The sequence below is a fragment of the Hemiscyllium ocellatum genome, chromosome 2, assembly GCF_020745735.1.
Source record: "Hemiscyllium ocellatum isolate sHemOce1 chromosome 2, sHemOce1.pat.X.cur, whole genome shotgun sequence".
Classification (NCBI taxonomy): domain Eukaryota; kingdom Metazoa; phylum Chordata; class Chondrichthyes; order Orectolobiformes; family Hemiscylliidae; genus Hemiscyllium; species Hemiscyllium ocellatum.
The window spans coordinates 65,385,583-65,404,387 of NC_083402.1; the positions used below are offsets into that span (position 1 = coordinate 65,385,583).

At 38.8% G+C, this 18,805-nt stretch overlaps 1 protein-coding gene across 2 annotated transcripts in view; it reads left to right on the forward strand.

Annotated features, from left to right (window-relative positions):
- The window catches only part of man2a1 (mannosidase, alpha, class 2A, member 1), a 219,479-nt gene extending 202,712 nt beyond the window's left edge, over positions 1-16,767 (forward strand). For both annotated transcript variants that reach the window (XM_060837296.1, XM_060837306.1), the window contains 2 exons: positions 12,740-12,850; positions 13,092-16,767. In XM_060837296.1, coding sequence (XP_060693279.1) covers positions 12,740-12,850; positions 13,092-13,244 — 264 coding nt within the window. In that variant the 3' untranslated portion in view covers positions 13,245-16,767. The remainder of the gene's footprint in view (positions 1-12,739; positions 12,851-13,091) is intronic.
- Positions 16,768-18,805: the final 2,038 nt, after the last annotated feature.

Consider the following 18,805-nt stretch of genomic DNA (forward strand, 5'->3'; position numbering starts at 1 on the left):
TACCCAGCTTGTCCCTCATGCCTCTTTGGTTGCATTTATTCAGTTGTAACACCGTTAATCTCTAAATCTATCTTCTCCCTCTCAAATTGCAGAGTAAATTCAATCATATTATGATCACCACCTCCTAAGGGTTCCTTTACCTTAAGCTCCCTTATCAAGTCTGCCTCATTGCATAACATGATTCCTGAAGAAGGGCTTATGCCCGAAATGTTGATTCTCCTGCTCCTTTGATTCTGCCTGACCTGCTGCGCTTTTCCAGCAACACATTTTTCAGCTCTGATCTCCAGCATCTGCAGTCCTCACTTTCTCCTCATTGCATAACAGTAAATCCAATGTTGCTTTATCCTTAGTGGGCTCCACCACAAACTGCTTCAAAAAGCCATCTCAAAGACACTCCACAAATTCCTTTTGCAATCCACTACCAACCTGATTTTCCCAGTCCACCTGCATATTGAAATCCCCCATGATCACTGTAACTTTGCCTTTCCAGCTCGAAATATTTCAGAATTTCATCTCAAAAATGACACCAGATGTTTGAGTGAGGCAGGACATGATGTAAAATGTCTCATTTCAAAATTAGATGGAGTTATTTTATTTATATTATAAGAATATTTATGTATTTGCAATATTTACAAATTACTACCATGTCTACAAGAGGTTTAGCTCATGGAGGCTATAATAAAAATAGTAATATCTACAGGTACATTTCAGATAAAACATATTTAACTTTTAATTCTCTGAGGATGTAGATGTTGATGGCCGCATAGCTGCCTAGACAATTTCAGAGGTCAGAATTATAAGTGAGCCACATTTTTATGTGGTTCTGGAATAACGTCAGCCAAACCATGTATAGATACTAGGTTTCCTTCCCGAAAGAACATTAGTGAACAGATGAATTTGTATGACAAGTAATAATAGTTATAACCACTATTAACACTAACTTTATCGTGCAGAATATAATAATTAAACTTGAATTCCACCACCTGTAGTGGTGGGATCTGAATATGTGTCCCGGAAGATTCATCTGGGCCTCTGGATCTCTAGTCTAGTCCCTCGAGTTCTCATCTTCAGTTGAGTTGAAGCAATTTATTTTGATTGTGTGTGGAAAGATAGTGAACCCGTATTTGCAATAAGCATTTAGTTTTGAACACCATACCTAAAAAGGGATAAAAAAAATCAGTGTTTAGGGCAGTATTGTGATGATGCTGCTCCTTTGACAAGGTTATGTTGTCCTTGGTTTTCTTTTCAGAGGAGTCATTAAGTAGAGGTTCTGATATGTCTGGAAAAATCTACTTGAGAAAGCTTTAAAGTTTTTTTTAAAGGCACTTTTACAATGAAAGGGGAGTAGCCAGTTCAGAGTTTTGGTTTGGTTTAGTTTCAGCTGGGGGTCAAGAGAGAAAGCAGCTGGGAAAAGAAACCGTTCCATGCTGATCCTTCCTCTCTCTGTCTCTTTGCAATCCCTCTCTTTCTCTTTCTTTTTGCCAATGGATAGGTTATGGGATTTTTCAAGTATTTGGAACAACTCTTTGTTAATTTGCATTTTTGTGATGGTTGGGTTTTCAAATAGTTATGTTACTCTAAATTTGGTTTCCTTTTGTTTGTGTAAACAAATTCTGTTTTGTTTAAAACTGAAGGGTTGGGCCAGATACATCACTCTTGCAATATCCACTTTACACCTGCTTAAAACAACCCAAAAAGTTAGGGTCTGGACTACCTTCTTGAAATGCTTTGAGTCGGCCTGGCCTGGTCCAACAGATTAGGGACGCTATGAGGGATTTGTTCTATAGTTATGATTTGGGATTAGGGTTGCTGGACTCAAAGGTAGTGAGTGGTTGGTGTTAGTGTCTTTTGTTCTGTGTGTTGAATTCTGTTGGTTTAAACAGTGCTTGGCTCTTTCAGTCATGAAGAGTTTTATGGAGGTGGAAGAAGTGACTTTGGGGCTTTATAGAAGGTGAACAAGAAAAAGCTGGTAGAATTGGCAGTCAAGCTGGATTTGGAGCTGCGTCCTTCTGTGAGGAAAGGAGAGATAAGTACAGCAATACTTCAGCATTTAAATTTACTGGAAACACCATCAGAATCTTGAGAGATGGCTAAAATTCAATTGAAAATGAAGCAGCTTGAGTTAGAGGCAAAAGAAAATGAAACTGTTTCCATTATGATTAAAAGCAGAGGAAACAGAAAATGAACGAAAGGTCCTAGCAGAACAAAGAGAGAGAGAGAAAAAGAGAGGAAAGGAAGGGAAGACAAAGAGGGAGTTTGAACTTCATAAATTGACACTCAGCCAGGAAAGTCAGCTTAAAAGAATGGAGATGAAGACAGAGGTAAGCTTGGTGAGAAGGAGAGTGAGGATGCAAACCCGTGGTAGCTAATGGCCTAGTGGGGATCTGTTTAAATATATTTCAGCATTGCCCAAATTTAATGAGAAAGATGTAGAAGCCTTTTTCATCTCATTTGAAAAGTTAGCTAAACAAATGAAGGGGCCTGTGCCAAATAGGTTTTGTTGATCCAGATAAAACGTGTAGGTAGAGCGAGTGAGATATTTGCATCACTATCAGAGGAAGTATCTGGGGAGTGTGAGGAAATAAAGAAAACCATTTTAAGTGCATATGAGCTTGTGCGGGAAGCCTACAGACAGCGTTTCAAGAATCTCAGGAAAGACCCTGGTAAAACCTACACTGACTTTGAAAGGATCAAACTAAGTAAGCTTGATAGGTGGGTTAGGGCATTAAAAATAGAGCAAACCTATGATGTTCTTTGGGAAATTATTTTTGAGAAGTTCAAAAATTCAGTTCCTGAGGTAGTGAGAACTCATGGAAGAGCAGAGAGTTAAAATGGCAAGATTAGCATCTGAAATGGCTAATGATTATGAATTGGTTTATAAATCAAAGTTTGACTTCGAACATCAATTTCAGTCCATGAGGGATAGAAATTGGGGAAAAGAGAAATCCTCACGTGGATAACTTACTGCAGGGTAAAAAGGAAACCCTTGAAGGAGAAAGAGAAGTTTAAAAAGCTCCAGTGTTTTCAATGCAATAAAGTAGGCCAAGTGAAATCATGGTGTTGGTGGGTTAGAAAAAGCAATGGGATGACAGATGTAAGAAAACAGAATAAGCCAATGAATTTTGTTGGAGTGGTAATGGAAAGCACAGTGGAGCCTAAAAAGCTGCACCAGAATGTACAATCTGGTCAGAGGTTGGTTATGGAGGAAGTGCCAGATCTTCTTACACCATATACCTGCGAAGGCAAGGTTTACTCGCATAGACCAGGAGCAGCAGATAAAGAGGTTACAATATTAAGATATACAGGACTTCTGGGTAATCCAAGATGGAGGATGGGAAAACATTCTGGCTGGAACAGGCTGCTCCATGTTTGAGGTATTTAGGTGTTGGAGGAGATTTCCTCAAATTCCAGGAGCAGGTGTTTTATTGAGATGTGTCTCTTAAGTCATAAGTATTAAGTTATTCTGGAGTAGTGTTTTGTAGAGGAATAAGACAGTGCTATTTTCTGGGTCTGTCGATTCGAAGAAGCAAAGATGACCTTTAGTAGAGTGATATGATCTTCTTGTTAGATGTAGGAGTTTTTGGAGAGTTTATAGGTTACTAAGGATTAGATCTGCAATATGTGCCATTGTTTGTGAATCCTATCAAATTGAATGGATCGGTTGGAGCAGCAGTTAGAGGCAATGAGGAATTTACAAGAGCAAAGTGGTGTGATGGATGGCAGTTATAAGAAGGGAGAAAAGCAGCAGATACAGATAAATGAGTTAACTCCAGCAAAGATATGAGGGGTAGGCAGGTAGCACAGGAGACTTCTGTGGCTATCCCCATTTCAAACAAGCATGCTGTTTTGGGGAATGTAGGGGATGATGGATTCTTAGGGGAATGTGGCCAGGAACAGCCACTTTTCTGGTCTCAAGACAGGCCCTAATGTAATGAGGAGTACGTCGAGTTCCAAGCATTGATTGTATTAGGCGACTCTCTAGTCCGAGGCACAGACAGAGGTTTCTGTGGCTGACAGTGAAAAATCAGAATGGTATGTGGCCTCCCTGCTGCCAGGATCAAGGATATCTCAGAGAGGATGCAGAATGTTCTCATAGGGGCGAATGGCCAGCAGGAGGTCATTGTACACATTGGAACCAACAACACAGGAAGGGAAAAGGATGAGATTCTGAAGGGAGAATATAGAAAGTTCGGCAGGAATTTAAGAAGGAGGTCCTCAAGCATACTAATATCTGGATTACTCCTGGTGCTATGAGGTAGTGAGGGTAGGAATAGGAGGTTAGAGCGGATGAATGCGTGGCTGAGGAGCTGGTGTATGGGAGAATGATTCACATTTTTGGATCATTGGAATCTCTTCTGGGGTAGAAGTGACCTGTACGAGAAGGATAGATTGCACCTGAATTGGAAGGGGACTAATATGCTGCCAGGGAGATTTACAGAGTTGCTCGGGAGGATTTAAACTAGTATAGTAGTGGTGGTGGGGTTTGGGACCCACAGAGATAGTGAGAAAAGAGATCAATCTGAGACTGGTACACTTGAGAAAAGAAGTAAGTCAAACTGTCAGGTAGGCAGGGACAAAGCAGAGAATAAGGTTGGACTAATAAAGTAAACTGCATTTATTTCAATGCAGGAGTCCTAACAGGGAAGGCAGATGAACTCAGGACATGGTTAGGAACGTGGGGCTGGGATATCATAGCAATTACAGAAACATGGCTCAGGGATGAACAGGACTGACAGCTTAATGTTCCAGGAAGGACAGAAAGGGAGGCGTGAGGAGGAGGAGTGGCATTTTTGATAGGGGATACCGTTACATCTGTACTGAGGGAGGATATTCCTGGATCTACATCCAGGGAAGTTATTTGGATGGAACTGAGAAGTAAGAAAGGGATGATCAACTTATTGGGATTGTGTTATAGACCCCCTAATAGTTAGAGAGAAATTGAGAATCAGATTTATAAGGAAATTTCAGTTATCTGTCAGAATAATAGGATGGTTATGGTAGGGGATTTTAACTTTCCAACCATACACTGGGACTGCCACGGTGTTAAGGGTTTAGATGGAGAGGAATTTGTTAACTGCGTACAAGATAATTTTCTTATTCAGTATGTGTGGATGTACCTACTAGAGAAGGTGTAAAACCTGACCTACTCTTAGGAAATAAGGCAGGGCAGGTGACTGAGGTATCAGTGGGGGAGAAATTTGGGGCCAGCAATCATAATTTTATTAGTTTTTAAATAGTGATGGGAAAGGATAGACCAAATCTAAAAGTTGAAATTCGAAATTGGAAGAAGGCTAACTTTGATGATATTAGGCAAGAACTTTCAAAAGCTGACTGGGGGAGAAGTTCACAGGTAAAGGGGCAGCTGGAAATGGGAAGCATTCAGAAATGAGATAATGAGAGTCCAGAGACAGTATATTTCTGTTAGGGTGAAAAGAAAAGCTGGTAGGTATAGGGAATGCTGGATTTCTGGAGATATTGAGGATTTCCTTAGAAGAGTATAAAGGCAGTAGGCAGTATACTTAAAAAGTAAATCAGGAAGGCAAAGCGATGACATGGGATAGCTTTGGCAAAAAGGGTTAAGGAGAATCCAAAGGGTTTTACAAACACATGAAGGACAAAGGATAATTATGGAGAGAACAGGGCCCCTCAAACATCAGCAAGGCAACCTTTATGTGGAGCTGCAGGAGATGGGAGAGATACAATACGAGTATTTTGCATCAATATTGACTGTGGAGAAGGACATGGAAGGTGGGGGAATAGATGGTGGCATCTTGAGAAATGCCCATATTACAGGTGCTGGATTTCTTAAAATGCATAAAGTTGGATAAATACCCAGGACCTGATCAGGTGTATCCTAAAACTCTGTGGGAAGCGAGGGAAGTGATTGCTGGGCCCCTCGCTGAGATATTTGTATCACAGGTGAAGTGCCAGAAGATTGGAGGTTGGCTAACATGATACCACTATTTAAGAAAGGTGGTAAGAACAAGCCAGAGAAGTTGTGGAGGGAATCCTGAGGGATAGGATTTACTCGTATTTGGAAATGCAAGGATTGATTAGGGATAGTCACCACGGCTTTATGCATGGGAAATCATGGCTCACAAACTTGATTGAGTTTTTCGAAGAAGTAACAAAGAGGATTGATGACGGCAGAGCGGTAGTTGTGATTTATATGGACTTCAATTAGGCATTCGACAAGGTTCCCCATGGGAAACTGGTTAGCAAGGTTAGATCTTATGGAATACAGGGGAACTTGCCTTTTGGATACAGAACTGGCTCAAAGGTAGAGGTAGAGGGTGATAGTGGAGGGTTGCTTTTTAGACTGGAGGCCTGTGACCAGTGGAGTGCTACAAGGATCGGTGCTGGGTCCACTACTTTTTGCCATTATGTAAATTATTTGGATGTGAACATAGGAGGTATAGTGGTAGGTTTGCAGATGACACTAAAATTAGAAGTGTAGTGGATGGCGAAGAAGGTTATCTCAGATTACAACAGGATCATGATCAGATGAGCCAATGGGCTGAGGAGTGGCAGATGGAGTTTCATTTGGATAATGTGAGGTGTTGCATTTTGAGAAAGCAAATCTTAGCAGGTCTTATACACTTAATGGTAAGGTCCTGGGAGTGTTGCTGAACAAAGAGTCCTTGGAGTGCAGATTCATAGCTCCTTGGAAGTAGAGTCACAGGTAGATAGGATAGTGAAGAAAGTGTTTGGTATGCTTTCCTTTATTGGTCAGAGTATTGAGTGTAGGAGTTGGGAGGTCATATTGCGGTTGTACAGGACATTGGTTAGGCCACAGTTGGAATATTGTGTGCAGTTCTGGTCTCCTTCCTATCGGCAAGATGTTGTGAAACTTGAAAGGGTTCAGAAAAGATTTACAAGGATGTTGCCAGGTTTGGAGGATTTGAGCTATAGAGAGAAGTTGAATAACTGGGGCTGTTTTCCCTCGAGCGTCGGAGGCTGAGAGGCATGGATAGGATAATAGACAAAGTCTTTTCCCTGGGTAAGGGAGTCCAGAACTAGAGGGCATAGGTTTAGGGTGAGAGGGGAAAGATATAAAAGAGACATAAGGGGCAACCTTTTCATGCAGAGGATGGTATGTGTATGGAATGAGCTGCCAGAGGAAGTAGTGGAAGCTGGTACAAATGCAACATTTAAAAGGCATCTGGATGGGTATATGAATAGGAATTTTTAGAACCGAAGAACAGCATGATTTAGATGGTAAAAAAAGGATTTGGAGGTATATGGGCCAGGTGTTGGCAAGTGGACCCAGATTAGGTTGGGATGTCTGGTTGGCATGGACCAAAGGGGCTGTTCCCGTGCTGTACACCTCTGTGACTCTATGACAGGATCTTGGCAATCTTTGTTGAAAGATGAAGAGATATGTACCTCAGAAAGAGTGTTGTCAGAAAAAGTGCTTGTAATCAGAATTCACAGTGAGACAAGGTGTGCTCAATTGTGTAGAATGAGACTAGAGTGTCTAGCAAAGAGTGGAGAAATCATGGTAGGAGTACTGGATAAACAGTCAGCTCCAAGAATACAATTTGTCCTTGCTAACAATTTAAGTGGTTCACCGTGCTGATTACTGTAGTTGAAACCACCTTCTCCATACCGCCTCCCTCCCCACCCCCACCCCCCAAAAAGCACATCTTCCTTAAACACTTCCCCAACTCCAAATAGACCCCATCACCATCTTCCCCTCCCCACCTGTCTCTGTCTTCTGGAAGGACCGGTCCCTTTGACAGTCCTTGGTTTGCTCCACTCTTCCCACCAATCCCCCCCCCCCCCCCCCCCCCCCCCCGGAACCCCCAGGTACCTTGCACTGCAACCGGAAAAGATGCAGATCCTGCCGGTACATCACCTCCTCACCTCCATCCAGGGCTCCAAACAGTCCTTCCAGGTGGGACAGAGGTTTACCTGCCTCTCTTCCAACCTAGTTTACTGCATCAGGAGCTCCTGATGTGGTCTTTTCTACATCGGAGAGACCAATCATAAACTTTGGAAATGGTTCACCAAGCATTTCAGCCAGGCCCACAGGGGCCGACCGGACCTCCCCAGTCACTGCCAATTTTAATTACCCTTCCCAATCCCTTTCTGACATGAACATCGTTAGCCTCCTCCATTGCCACAATGAACCAAACCACAAATTGGAGGAACAAAACCTCATCTTCCACCTGCAGCATACAGCCCGGAGGACTCAACGTTGAGCTCTCCAATTTCAAATAATCTACATTCCCAACCCTGACTCCCTTCCCAACCCCATCTCCCCTCCCCTTCCCTTCCATTCCTCCCAGCGACATACAGGATTAAATTCCTCCCCATTGACCAACCTTCTGCCTGTCTTCATCTATCCCCAGTTCACCACCCTTCCTCCGCCATCCCCTTTATCTGCAGCTCCCCCTAGAGTCACCCCAGTCCTGAAGATGGGTTACACCTGAAACGTTGACTTCTACACCACCTGATGCTGCCTGGTTTGCTGCGATCTTCTGCCAGTCTACTTTTGTTGAAATGCCAGTGGAAACTCAGGCAACTGAGGTATTGCAGGAAGCATATCCTGGAATTTTTCCTGGCAGTGTGCTAATGAGGTTACAAAGTCACCAGTTGAAACAGAGAGATCAAAGAGTACTGATAAGGAAGTTGAAGTGGATTTAGTAGAGACCCAGTTTGGTCAGATGGTTGAGATGAAACAGGAGCAAATGACTGACAAAGTAGAAATCTTTAGCTCAGCAATATTAATAGTTACAGCAGAAAAATGCAAACCTGAAGCAATTGTATCAAAATGCATACACAGAATTCGAGTGTACCCTTGAGAGCCACACTCTTACACATGATGTTTTAATGAGGAAATGGAGACCATCATATATTCAGGCAGTAGAGAAATGGGCAGAAGTTCATCAAGTCGTGTTGCCGGTGGGTTATAGAAAGGTGATGTTGTGGGTAGCACATGAACTACCAGTAGGAGATCATTTAGCAAGTAAGAAAAACTCAGGCCTGGACTGCACAAGGACGTAGTTGAATTTTACTAGACATGTCATACATGTCAAATAATTGGAAAACCATGGGCAATAATAAAACCTGCACATTTAATACCTATTCCTGCATTGGAGGTAGTTTTTACAAGAGTCTTAATTGATTATGTAGGACCCCTATCTAAAACAACAAGTGGGAATCAGTACTTTTATTAATAATAATGGATGTGTCCACTAGATTTCCAGAGGCCTTACCATTATGCAGTATCACAGCTAAAAGGATTGTCAAAGATCTACTCAAATTTTTCACTATATACAGACTACCCACAGATATACAATCAGATCCAGGATCAAACTTTACATCAAAATTATTTAAGGAAGTTATTGACAACTTATGAATAAAACAATTCAATCCACTGCATACCATCCAGAATGGCAGGGAGCACTAGAAGGGTGGCATAAGACATTAAAGACCATGTTAAGGGCTTATAGTCAAGACTTCCAGATGATTGTGATAAAGGAATTCCGCTTGTACTACTTGTCATCAGAGATGCATCAAATGAATGATATGTGGAAATAAGCTGGGAAGTATTAACCTAATTATGCATGATGTAGATATAGGAAATGCTGTTCGGATTAAGCAACATCCTTAAAAGGCGTAGACCTCAAGTTGGTACAAGTTCAAAAGGAGATTGTATGTGTACTCTTAAGACAACATAATTGAAATGAGTTACAGTCACTGGAGCTCACCCATAGTAATAGTGCCAAAACCAGATGGTTCCCAAAGGGTAGACTATTGCAAAGTCAGTGCAATTACAAAGACTGATGCATATCCACATTTCGAAGACTGTGTTCAGAAGGTGGGTCAAGCAACTTGTATTTCTAAGTTGGATTGCTTAGAGGATAACTGGGAAGTACCTTCCTCCAAAAGAGGGAAGACAGTTTCTGTTTTCGTAACGCCAAATGGACAATCAATTTAAAGCCATACCATTTAGTATATTTACAATATTTCAACATTTATGTTACCAGTAATGTATCTGAGACAATCACATACACTGATCATAACCCATTGAAGTTTGTGGAGAAATGTAAGGACAAGACTTCCAGACTGTTTAGAAAATTGTGCATGTGGCAAGACGAGAAAATATGATTGCCAACATATTGTTGAGACTTGAATGAGAAACAGAGGTGTTTGGTGGCAGGAGTAAAACTGACTGAAACAATGTAGTAGTGCATGCTTATAGTCAATGTAAGGTATATGGGTGTTGTAGGCCCTTAATTGGATGTCTAAATTTTACTGTCCAGTTACAGTTTTAAAAGGGGGGAGGTGTGACGATGCTGCTGCTTTGACAAGATTATGTTGTCCTTGTTTTTTTTTCAGAGGGATCGTAAAGGCTGTCTGGAAATTTCTACTTGAGAAGGCTTTTAAGTAATTTTTTTAGAAGACACTTGTGCAATGAAAGGGGAGTAGCCAGTTCTCCCAGTTCAGGGTTTTTGGTTGGTTTAGTCTCAGGTGGGATGCTAAAGAAACAGCAGCTCAGAAGAGAAGCATTTCCATTTTGATCCTCTCTCTCTCTCTCTCTCTCTGCAATCTCTGTCCTATGAACTGGTGTTTGAATTTACCTTTTTACCAACGGATAGGTTATGGGATTTTTGCAAGTATTAGAACAGCTCTTTAAGTTGTGTTTTAGAGTCCATTAGGTTTTCAAATAGTGATGTTATTCTAAATTTGGTTTTCTTTTGTTTGTGTGTAAATAAGTTCTGTTTAGTTAAACATTTAGTGGTTGGGCCAGATGTATCACTCTTGGAATATCCATTTTACACCTGCTTGTAACAACTAGAAAGGTTAGGGTCTAGGCTTCCTCCTTGAAGTGTTTTGAGGGGGTCTGGCCTGGTCTTAGTATATATGATTCCAGGACATTGACCTCTCGGTTAAAAGAATTTACTCACTGTCTGAAGAAAAAAAATTTTGTATTGGTGAAGTGATTCAAGGATGAGAACAGATGAGAAATGAGAACTTGAACTGTAACAAGTTTAAAACTGCAGACCAGGCCCAACAGGAGATAACGTTTTGCACAGTTAATGGTTATACCAAATGGGCTCTGAGCTTTAAGAAAAAGTTGCCATTAATAAATAACTTTTTAAAAAAATAATTGAATTTTTATTGGGTAAAAAAGAAACTATAAGAAATAGGAGCATATGCAGGCCCTTAACTAGATTTCTAAATTTTACCTTCCAGGTATTAGTTAATCTACCCATTAAATCTTACTTCTCGAGTTATGAAATTATTCAACGTGATGTCTTTTAAGTGATAATGGTTGTTTTAATCAGTGTAATCAAGATCTGACCTGATAATGTGTGAGCAATAGTATCAAAGTGCAACAGCATCACCATTATGTTTTGTGTAGAGACTTGACGTCCACATGACTGCTTGACTACTCTCTGGCCATGGTCCAGGTACCCATTCTCTCAGTCAGTGTGACATGCTACTTTTATTATTTCTGCATTTGGGAAATCCCTCTCAAGCTTGCTTTCTATCTGGAAAGTATATCAGAAAGTATGTTGAAACTTTAGTTTGTGTGAATTTGTGGATGTCTGAAAGGTTCTGGTGTGATATCTAAAGTCTGCTATTGAAAAATGGAAATTTGATTGTTGCATCTGTCTATTTCAATTTAAGATTGTGCCCCCAGAATAGTGTTTAAAATAAGATGAATTGCATTGTTAGTGTGGATATATTTTCACTAATATTTACTTATACAACTGGCATTAAAGAGTTTGTTTTGTGAAAAATAGGCTGATTCCTGAAGTTTAATTTACTAGGATAAAGTTATAGATGTTGTTAAAGCTCAATTAACTCCAATATTACCATGGTCATGCCTTAATACAGCAGCCATGGACAGACAGGCTGGAGTAGGCAGCTCATTTCTGCTTTCCATGGCAGATAGGAAGGGCAGTTGTATTTGCGAAGAGCACCATCGGAGTACATCCCTCAGCGTCCACCAGAGTAGATAGTAACTCAATTTCTTTAATTATGTACTTTAAAACTAACTTCCCTCATATCTATCATTAAGTGGGCAAATCCTCCCCACCCAAAGCCCCATGATTTATCTGGATCGAGGTTTCAATCTAGTGTCCATTGTGGTCCTCAATTTAGTTCCACTTGAGCTCACCATGAAGTTCTGGCACTGACTGCACTCTATGAATTTAGTCTGCCTGTGGCGTTTGGTGGCTGTGGTGCAGAGTGTCTTATCATATTCTTCTGGGAGAGCTATCCATCAGTCTCCATAATTTTCTGCTCTGAATTTCTAAGATTGGAATTCATAAGCTAAATTGATTTTTCAAGTATTTGGAGGAGTGATTTTTTTTCTTAAATTGCCCAAGTTCTAAAGAGCTTTAACAAAGACAGAAAAATATTTGGCATTCAATGACATCTATTAGAAAGATGAAAAAAATTCCTGAATTAAGTCTCTTGGATTAGTGAATAATATGCATTCAAAATAAACCACTGCTCTTTGATGATGGAATATGTTTAATCAGTAATATCTCTATGATCTCAATCTTTATTCCCCAAGTTTAGAAAGTAAACTATTTGTATATTAAAGTTCAATTAACATACATAAATAAATCAGGAATACTGTAAATACAGAAAAAATGAAACGTTCTGATCTATTTAAGTAGCATTTTTGCAGTATATAAAATATTCTAATCACTGTCACACAAAAAAAGATGTAAATATAAATGGGATCCATTAAAAAGATGATGTGTCATTGCAGGTTGATGGGACTCCATCAGATGAAGCGGCCTTGATCATCCACAGAAAGGGTTTTGATTGTCGATTTTTAAATAAAAATACTGGGCTACTTTGTTCTACTACTCAAGGCAAGGTAATGTCAAAACAGTTACATTTCTACATTAGAAAGGTTAAATGTTATTATTCAGATTTCCATTATTTAAGAAATGTTAAAAATATTATTCTTCCACAGATTGAGCAAATAGAAATGCACCAATTGAAAATATTTGTGTTGCATGTCACATCCTTGTTCATGCGGCAATTATGATGAAAATCTGTAATAATGTTTATCTTGTGTTCTATTCAATTCATTGAATTTAATTTTTCTTTTGCAGATTCGTGTGCACAGTCTCTTCAGAGACCTAAGAATTCAACACCTAATACCATCAACCTTGACTTTAATGCACAAAACACAAAATGACAATACTACTAGAGATATAGAACTGAATCCAATGGAGATAAGTACATTCAGAATTAAATTAAGATGACCCTGTAACCTACTGAGATTGTCTAATGAGCTGTTTGAAGATCATATTGTACATGTTGTTGAATTACAATAACTGCAAGAACATGAAAAGAAATTTTTATGCCAAAGGTGGAAAACTATTTTCACTTAATTTTGTGAAAAATTTGTAAAGTTTTAAAAGCGTTAAAATATTTCAGGCAACAATAAAATGATGTGGGAACAAACTGCTTATAATGTAATTCCAGGTATAATTTATCTTCCAAAAAAGCCATAATTTAATGTATTTTAAGTTAGGCAATGTCTAAAGGACATTCTTACATGTGAGATGTTGGATTTGTTCAGAAAGTGAAAGCTCATAAGCACAAAATCTGAAATTCTGGATTTATGAGGTCATGAATAAAAGCCAAGGTAATGCCTGAAATAATAAGAAAGTTTGGAATTTACACTGGAGTGTTTTTGAAAACGAGACTCGGACTTTTTGAGCTGTTCGGAATTCTGTCTTTTATATTTGGATGGGGTAAGTGCAATGCTTCAGCAGTCATTTGTAATGATAAACCAACTACAACATGTACATAAACAACCAACAAGAATATTTGTTTGTTAGTACAAGACATATTTTCTGCGGGCCACATTATCCAGAATAGGTGATCTGTACAAAAGTTGTCACTTGAGATCTGTGCCTTACAATGATATTACAGATTATATCTGTTGTACTGTTCTCTTTTCCAATATTTTATAAACCAGTCTCCAAGTGGGATGTTTTGTACCTTAACATTTGGGTTTCATCAGAAGAAAAGTTGAAAGTATGTACAGATGTGAAAGGTCATTCAACTCTTGTTACATTAGCTTCCTATAAATCTTTTGAAGCCCTTTTATCATGAGCATTTAACTATCTCCTGTCCTGGTTCAACCAACCTAACTACAAATCCATTTACTGCTTTTGTTGCTGAAATCAGTCTAAATTTTTGTTTCACTGATTTGACCTTAAAATCCTTCCTTTGTTATTTTATACTTCACATTCTTCTACAAACTATCTTTTCAGTCCATTTTGAAGACAGAAGAATTCTAGTTTATCCAGTCATCCCTATTACGATCCGATAATGCTAGGGATGTATCATCTCTGCATTACCAATAAGACTTGAATATTTAACTTGTATTTCAGTAATCAAAATATTAAAAAAGAAATCACATTATCTAATTTGGCTGAGTGCATGTACAAATCATTTTAAATAAGCTATGAATCATTATCTGATGAAGGGCTTATGCCCGCAACATCGATTCTCCTGCTCCTCGGATGCTACCTGACCTGCTGTGCTCTCCCAGCAACACACCCTCGACTATGAATCATTGTCTATATGATATATCTTCTCATCTTTTACTTTCCATTTCCAGTGACCATTTGAATGTATTAATGTGAAATAATAAGGTTGATTCATCATATTCTCAGTAATGCCAAAGCAAGTGCATGTATTAGAAAATTTTGCATGAAATTGAACTGAGTGGCCCTTTTGAGTTTTGTTACTTTCATGATCTTGTCTAATGCAATACCAGAAGAATTTTTTATATTCATGTTACTTATCTAACGATCCTCTAACATCGCCAAGCAATTATTGCACATGGTCTTTTCCTCCCCCAAATGGAGCTGCTATACATTTGGATTTGTATGTCGCTGAAACTACCTGTACCAACATTTGCTAATGTTAGAGCTAGTAATTATGTTCTGCACCAAAATAATAATAAAAGATGGCTAGTTTGTATAAAGTTGTGTAATACAAAATTCCAGATCTCCTTCCCCAACACCCCCCCCCCCCCCCCCACCCACTGCCCCAAACAGTGTGTTTTAAAGCTCAACTCCATCCTGTCCCCCTTAGTTCAGGCACTTCCCACCTACATCAGTGACACCAATCACACCCTTCATATCTTGAACAACTTCCAGTTCTCTGGCCCACAGCACCTTTTAGAATTCAAATAATCTCCTTCCCCTCCCTGGCAGTGCTCTCTGCCACCACTCAGATTCATTCTTCCCATTGACCAACCAGGTTGTACCCTCTATCTGTCTTCACTTATCCCCACTTCACCACCTTGCCCCCGCTTCCCCTTTTATCTGTAGCTCCCACCACACCCATTCCCATTAATGAAGAAGAGTTACACCAGAAACATTGACTTCTGATGCTGCCTGGTTTGCTGTGTTTTTCCAGCCTCATGCATGTCTACTTTGGATTCCAGCATCTACAGTTTCTTGTCTCTAACCAAGTTGATGTAATTGACCATTTTGCTTGAAGAAGTACTGTGGGAAAAAAAAAAGAAAATTGATCATTTTAATGTGGCTTAATCTTTGTGTTATTCATGTGAAATTGAATGTTCTGAATGTTATTTTTTTCTTTGCCTTCTTTTTGCATGTGATTTCATTTACTCTGTTGTGCTTTTTGATGCATTATTTTGATTTGTGAGTTTTATATAATTTTAGAATTGTGAATGAAATTTATCTCTCACAGTCATAGCATTTATTCTTTTATAATAGATATTGATATCACCTTGTAAAGATAAGTCAATGATAATTTTCAAAATATTGTTTCATAATTTTGATTAACACAATCTACTAATCAATGGTTTATGAACAATCAGCCTAGCAGTGACATCGTATATTGGTTAAACTAAATTTTGAATTCAGTGAAAACAGATCTCAACATAACTTTAAACAATTTTTAATACCGCTGCGTTCTATAGATTTAGGACAATACTGCATTAAAAAAAGGATTGTCAAGAAAATTTCAGCTCTGTTAACTGTTAAAATACAGTTGAATTATTAAAGATCCATATTTAATTCAATAAAACAATATTGTTGATAAACAGCAAACTTCAAAATCTCATACGGCTATGAGGATTTCAGTGCATGTTAGTGAAAGGGCTAAATTGATTTAAATAATTTCTTTCAATGAATAAATTTAGTTATTTTTTATACCAAATACACCAAAAGCTCTGACCTGAGGGTGCAAATTAAAAATTAAATTTAGAATGAAGTGCTGTTTAAGCACATTAATATTGTGTTGAGTACTTATAAATTATACCGAATTGTGTTGCGCACTTATAAATTAAATCAAATATTTTTAACTTGGAATGAATGATTTATTATATATAGTTCTGGAAAGTAGTTTATTTGCCATTTTTTTAATTGATCAAGACTGGTTGGATGAATAGGTTCACCTAACTGAAATGCTGTGTACTTTGGAATCCCATAAATTGTTTCATTAAAATCAACAGTAATTGTTACGTTTGTTTTTTAATACACAGTCTAGTAGGAGTATTTTCTGCGATGATTAGCAATCAAAATTTGAGTTTTCAAAAGGTGCATGATCAACTTGTGACAATGAACATATTTTATTCAAAAAGGTTGTGTAGTCATAGAGAGAACAGTGTAATTTTAATACATCCTACAAATGATGTGGAACTGGATGAAATTAAATTGAAAGCTTTGCTGATTTACATTGCTATGTCTTAAAAATCTTGTCAGTTTAAAATTTACATTTCAGTTATTTCATGTTATACGTGCCTTATCACATTTTTGTGATAAGGCACATATTATTCAACTTTTTGAACTTTTGGTAGGAAAGTGTTCTATCAAATAAAATGAAATTCTGTCTTATATGTGTTTGTCTTTTAATGCAAGAGTTAGTGTTAATTTACATTGCCTCTTACTATTGCAAATTGATTCAAAGTACTTCATCTCTTGCAATGACTGCCATGCAGAAAGAAAATGAATCTGTCAAATATTGCCACACAAAGCCATAATTCTGTTGCTATGCATTCAAAGTGTTATTGTTGATCATTCGTTGTTTGATGATTTGACTGTAAATGAGAACACTCAACTGCAACGGATAGATTCAGCTATTTTGTATCTTGAATGGACAATCTCATTATTTTGAAGAAATAGCCTTCAAAGGACCTTGCACGTTTATTTCGTGGTGGTAGCTAGGAGTGCATTTACATTACAATTGTTGCGTTTTTAGTTTTGTATCAACACTAAATCAACATACTGAATCTTCTTTGAGGCTAGTAGTTCGACACTATTTCACCTTGAATCACATCCACCCTCTTAGAGAAGCAGAATGAGAAGCAAAGAGGGAGTGTGAAAAGAGACTGGTAACCAACATAAAAGGAATTCTATAGACAGACAAATAGCAAAAAAGTCACGAGAGGTTTGGGGTTAACTAGGAACTAAAGAAGGGGTTACATGTGGAATAGGGAGTGTGCATGAGGTGGTAAATGAGTACTTTATATCCTAGCGAGTTTTGAGAAGATTGTAGCTCAGGTTGAGGTTCTGGATGTAGGTTTGCTCGCTGAGCTGGAAGGTTATATTTCCAGATGTTTCATCACCCTACTAGGTAACATCTTCAGTGGGCCTCAGGAATGCCATGCTTCTAGGAATTCTCATGCTTGTCTTTGTTTGGCTTGACCTAGGATGGATGTGTTGTCCCAGTCGAAGTGGTGTTCTTCCTCATCCGTATGTAATGGACGTCTGGACGTGTCCAGAAACCCTAGCCACTCTCCCCTACATCAAAGACATATTGGAAATGACTGCCAGACTACTTAGACCCCTTGGCATCATGGTAGCCCACAAACCCACCAATACACTGAAACAGTAGCTAATGAACGTGAAAGACCCCGTACAGACAACAAGCAAAACTAATGTCATTTACAAAATACCATGCAAGGACTGTAACAAATACTACATTGGACAGACAGAAGACTAGCCATCAGGATACATGAACACCAACTAGCCACAAAAAGCCATGACCCCGTCTCATTAGTATCCTCACATACGGATAAAGAGGGATACCACTTCAACTGGGACAACACACCATCCTAGGACAAGCCAAACAAAGACGCACGAGAATTCCTAGAAGTATGGCATTCCAACCGGAACTCTATCAACAAACACATCGAGTTAGACCCCCATCTACCACACCCTGAAAGAAAGAACAGGAAGTGACTTTACCACAGGAAATGAAATCACCAACCCAAAGAAACCCAAACATATAAATAGAAAGCAGGAATCATTAGCTGTGCTTTGCCTGAGGCCCACTGAAGATGTTACCTTGTAGGGTGATGAAACGTCTGGAAATGAACCTTCCAGCTAGGCGAGTAAACCTATATCCAGAACTTTATATTCTTTTGTAGTATATATGTATTCATAGTATACTTTGTATAGGTGTACTATGAATCTCTACCAAGGAAGAAAAGTACAATGCAAGACAGGAAGAAAGTGAGGTAGTTCAGGATTTAAAGTGCATAAGACCTCATGTCTGGATGAGATTAATCGAAAGGTCATGAGGGAAGAATGGGTGGCAATTAAAAAGACACTGGCCATAAGTTTTCAGACTTTCTTAGATGGTGTCAGTGGAGCGGAGAATTGCATGCATCACAACCCTGTTCATAATATGCTGTAAAACATAGAGCTATTAGAGACCATCATGGAGTTCTACAACCCTTCAGCCCAAACTGATCCATACCGACCAAAATGTCCATCCATGCTAACCCCATTTCCCTTAGCCCATATCCTCCTTAACCTTTCTGATCCATGTA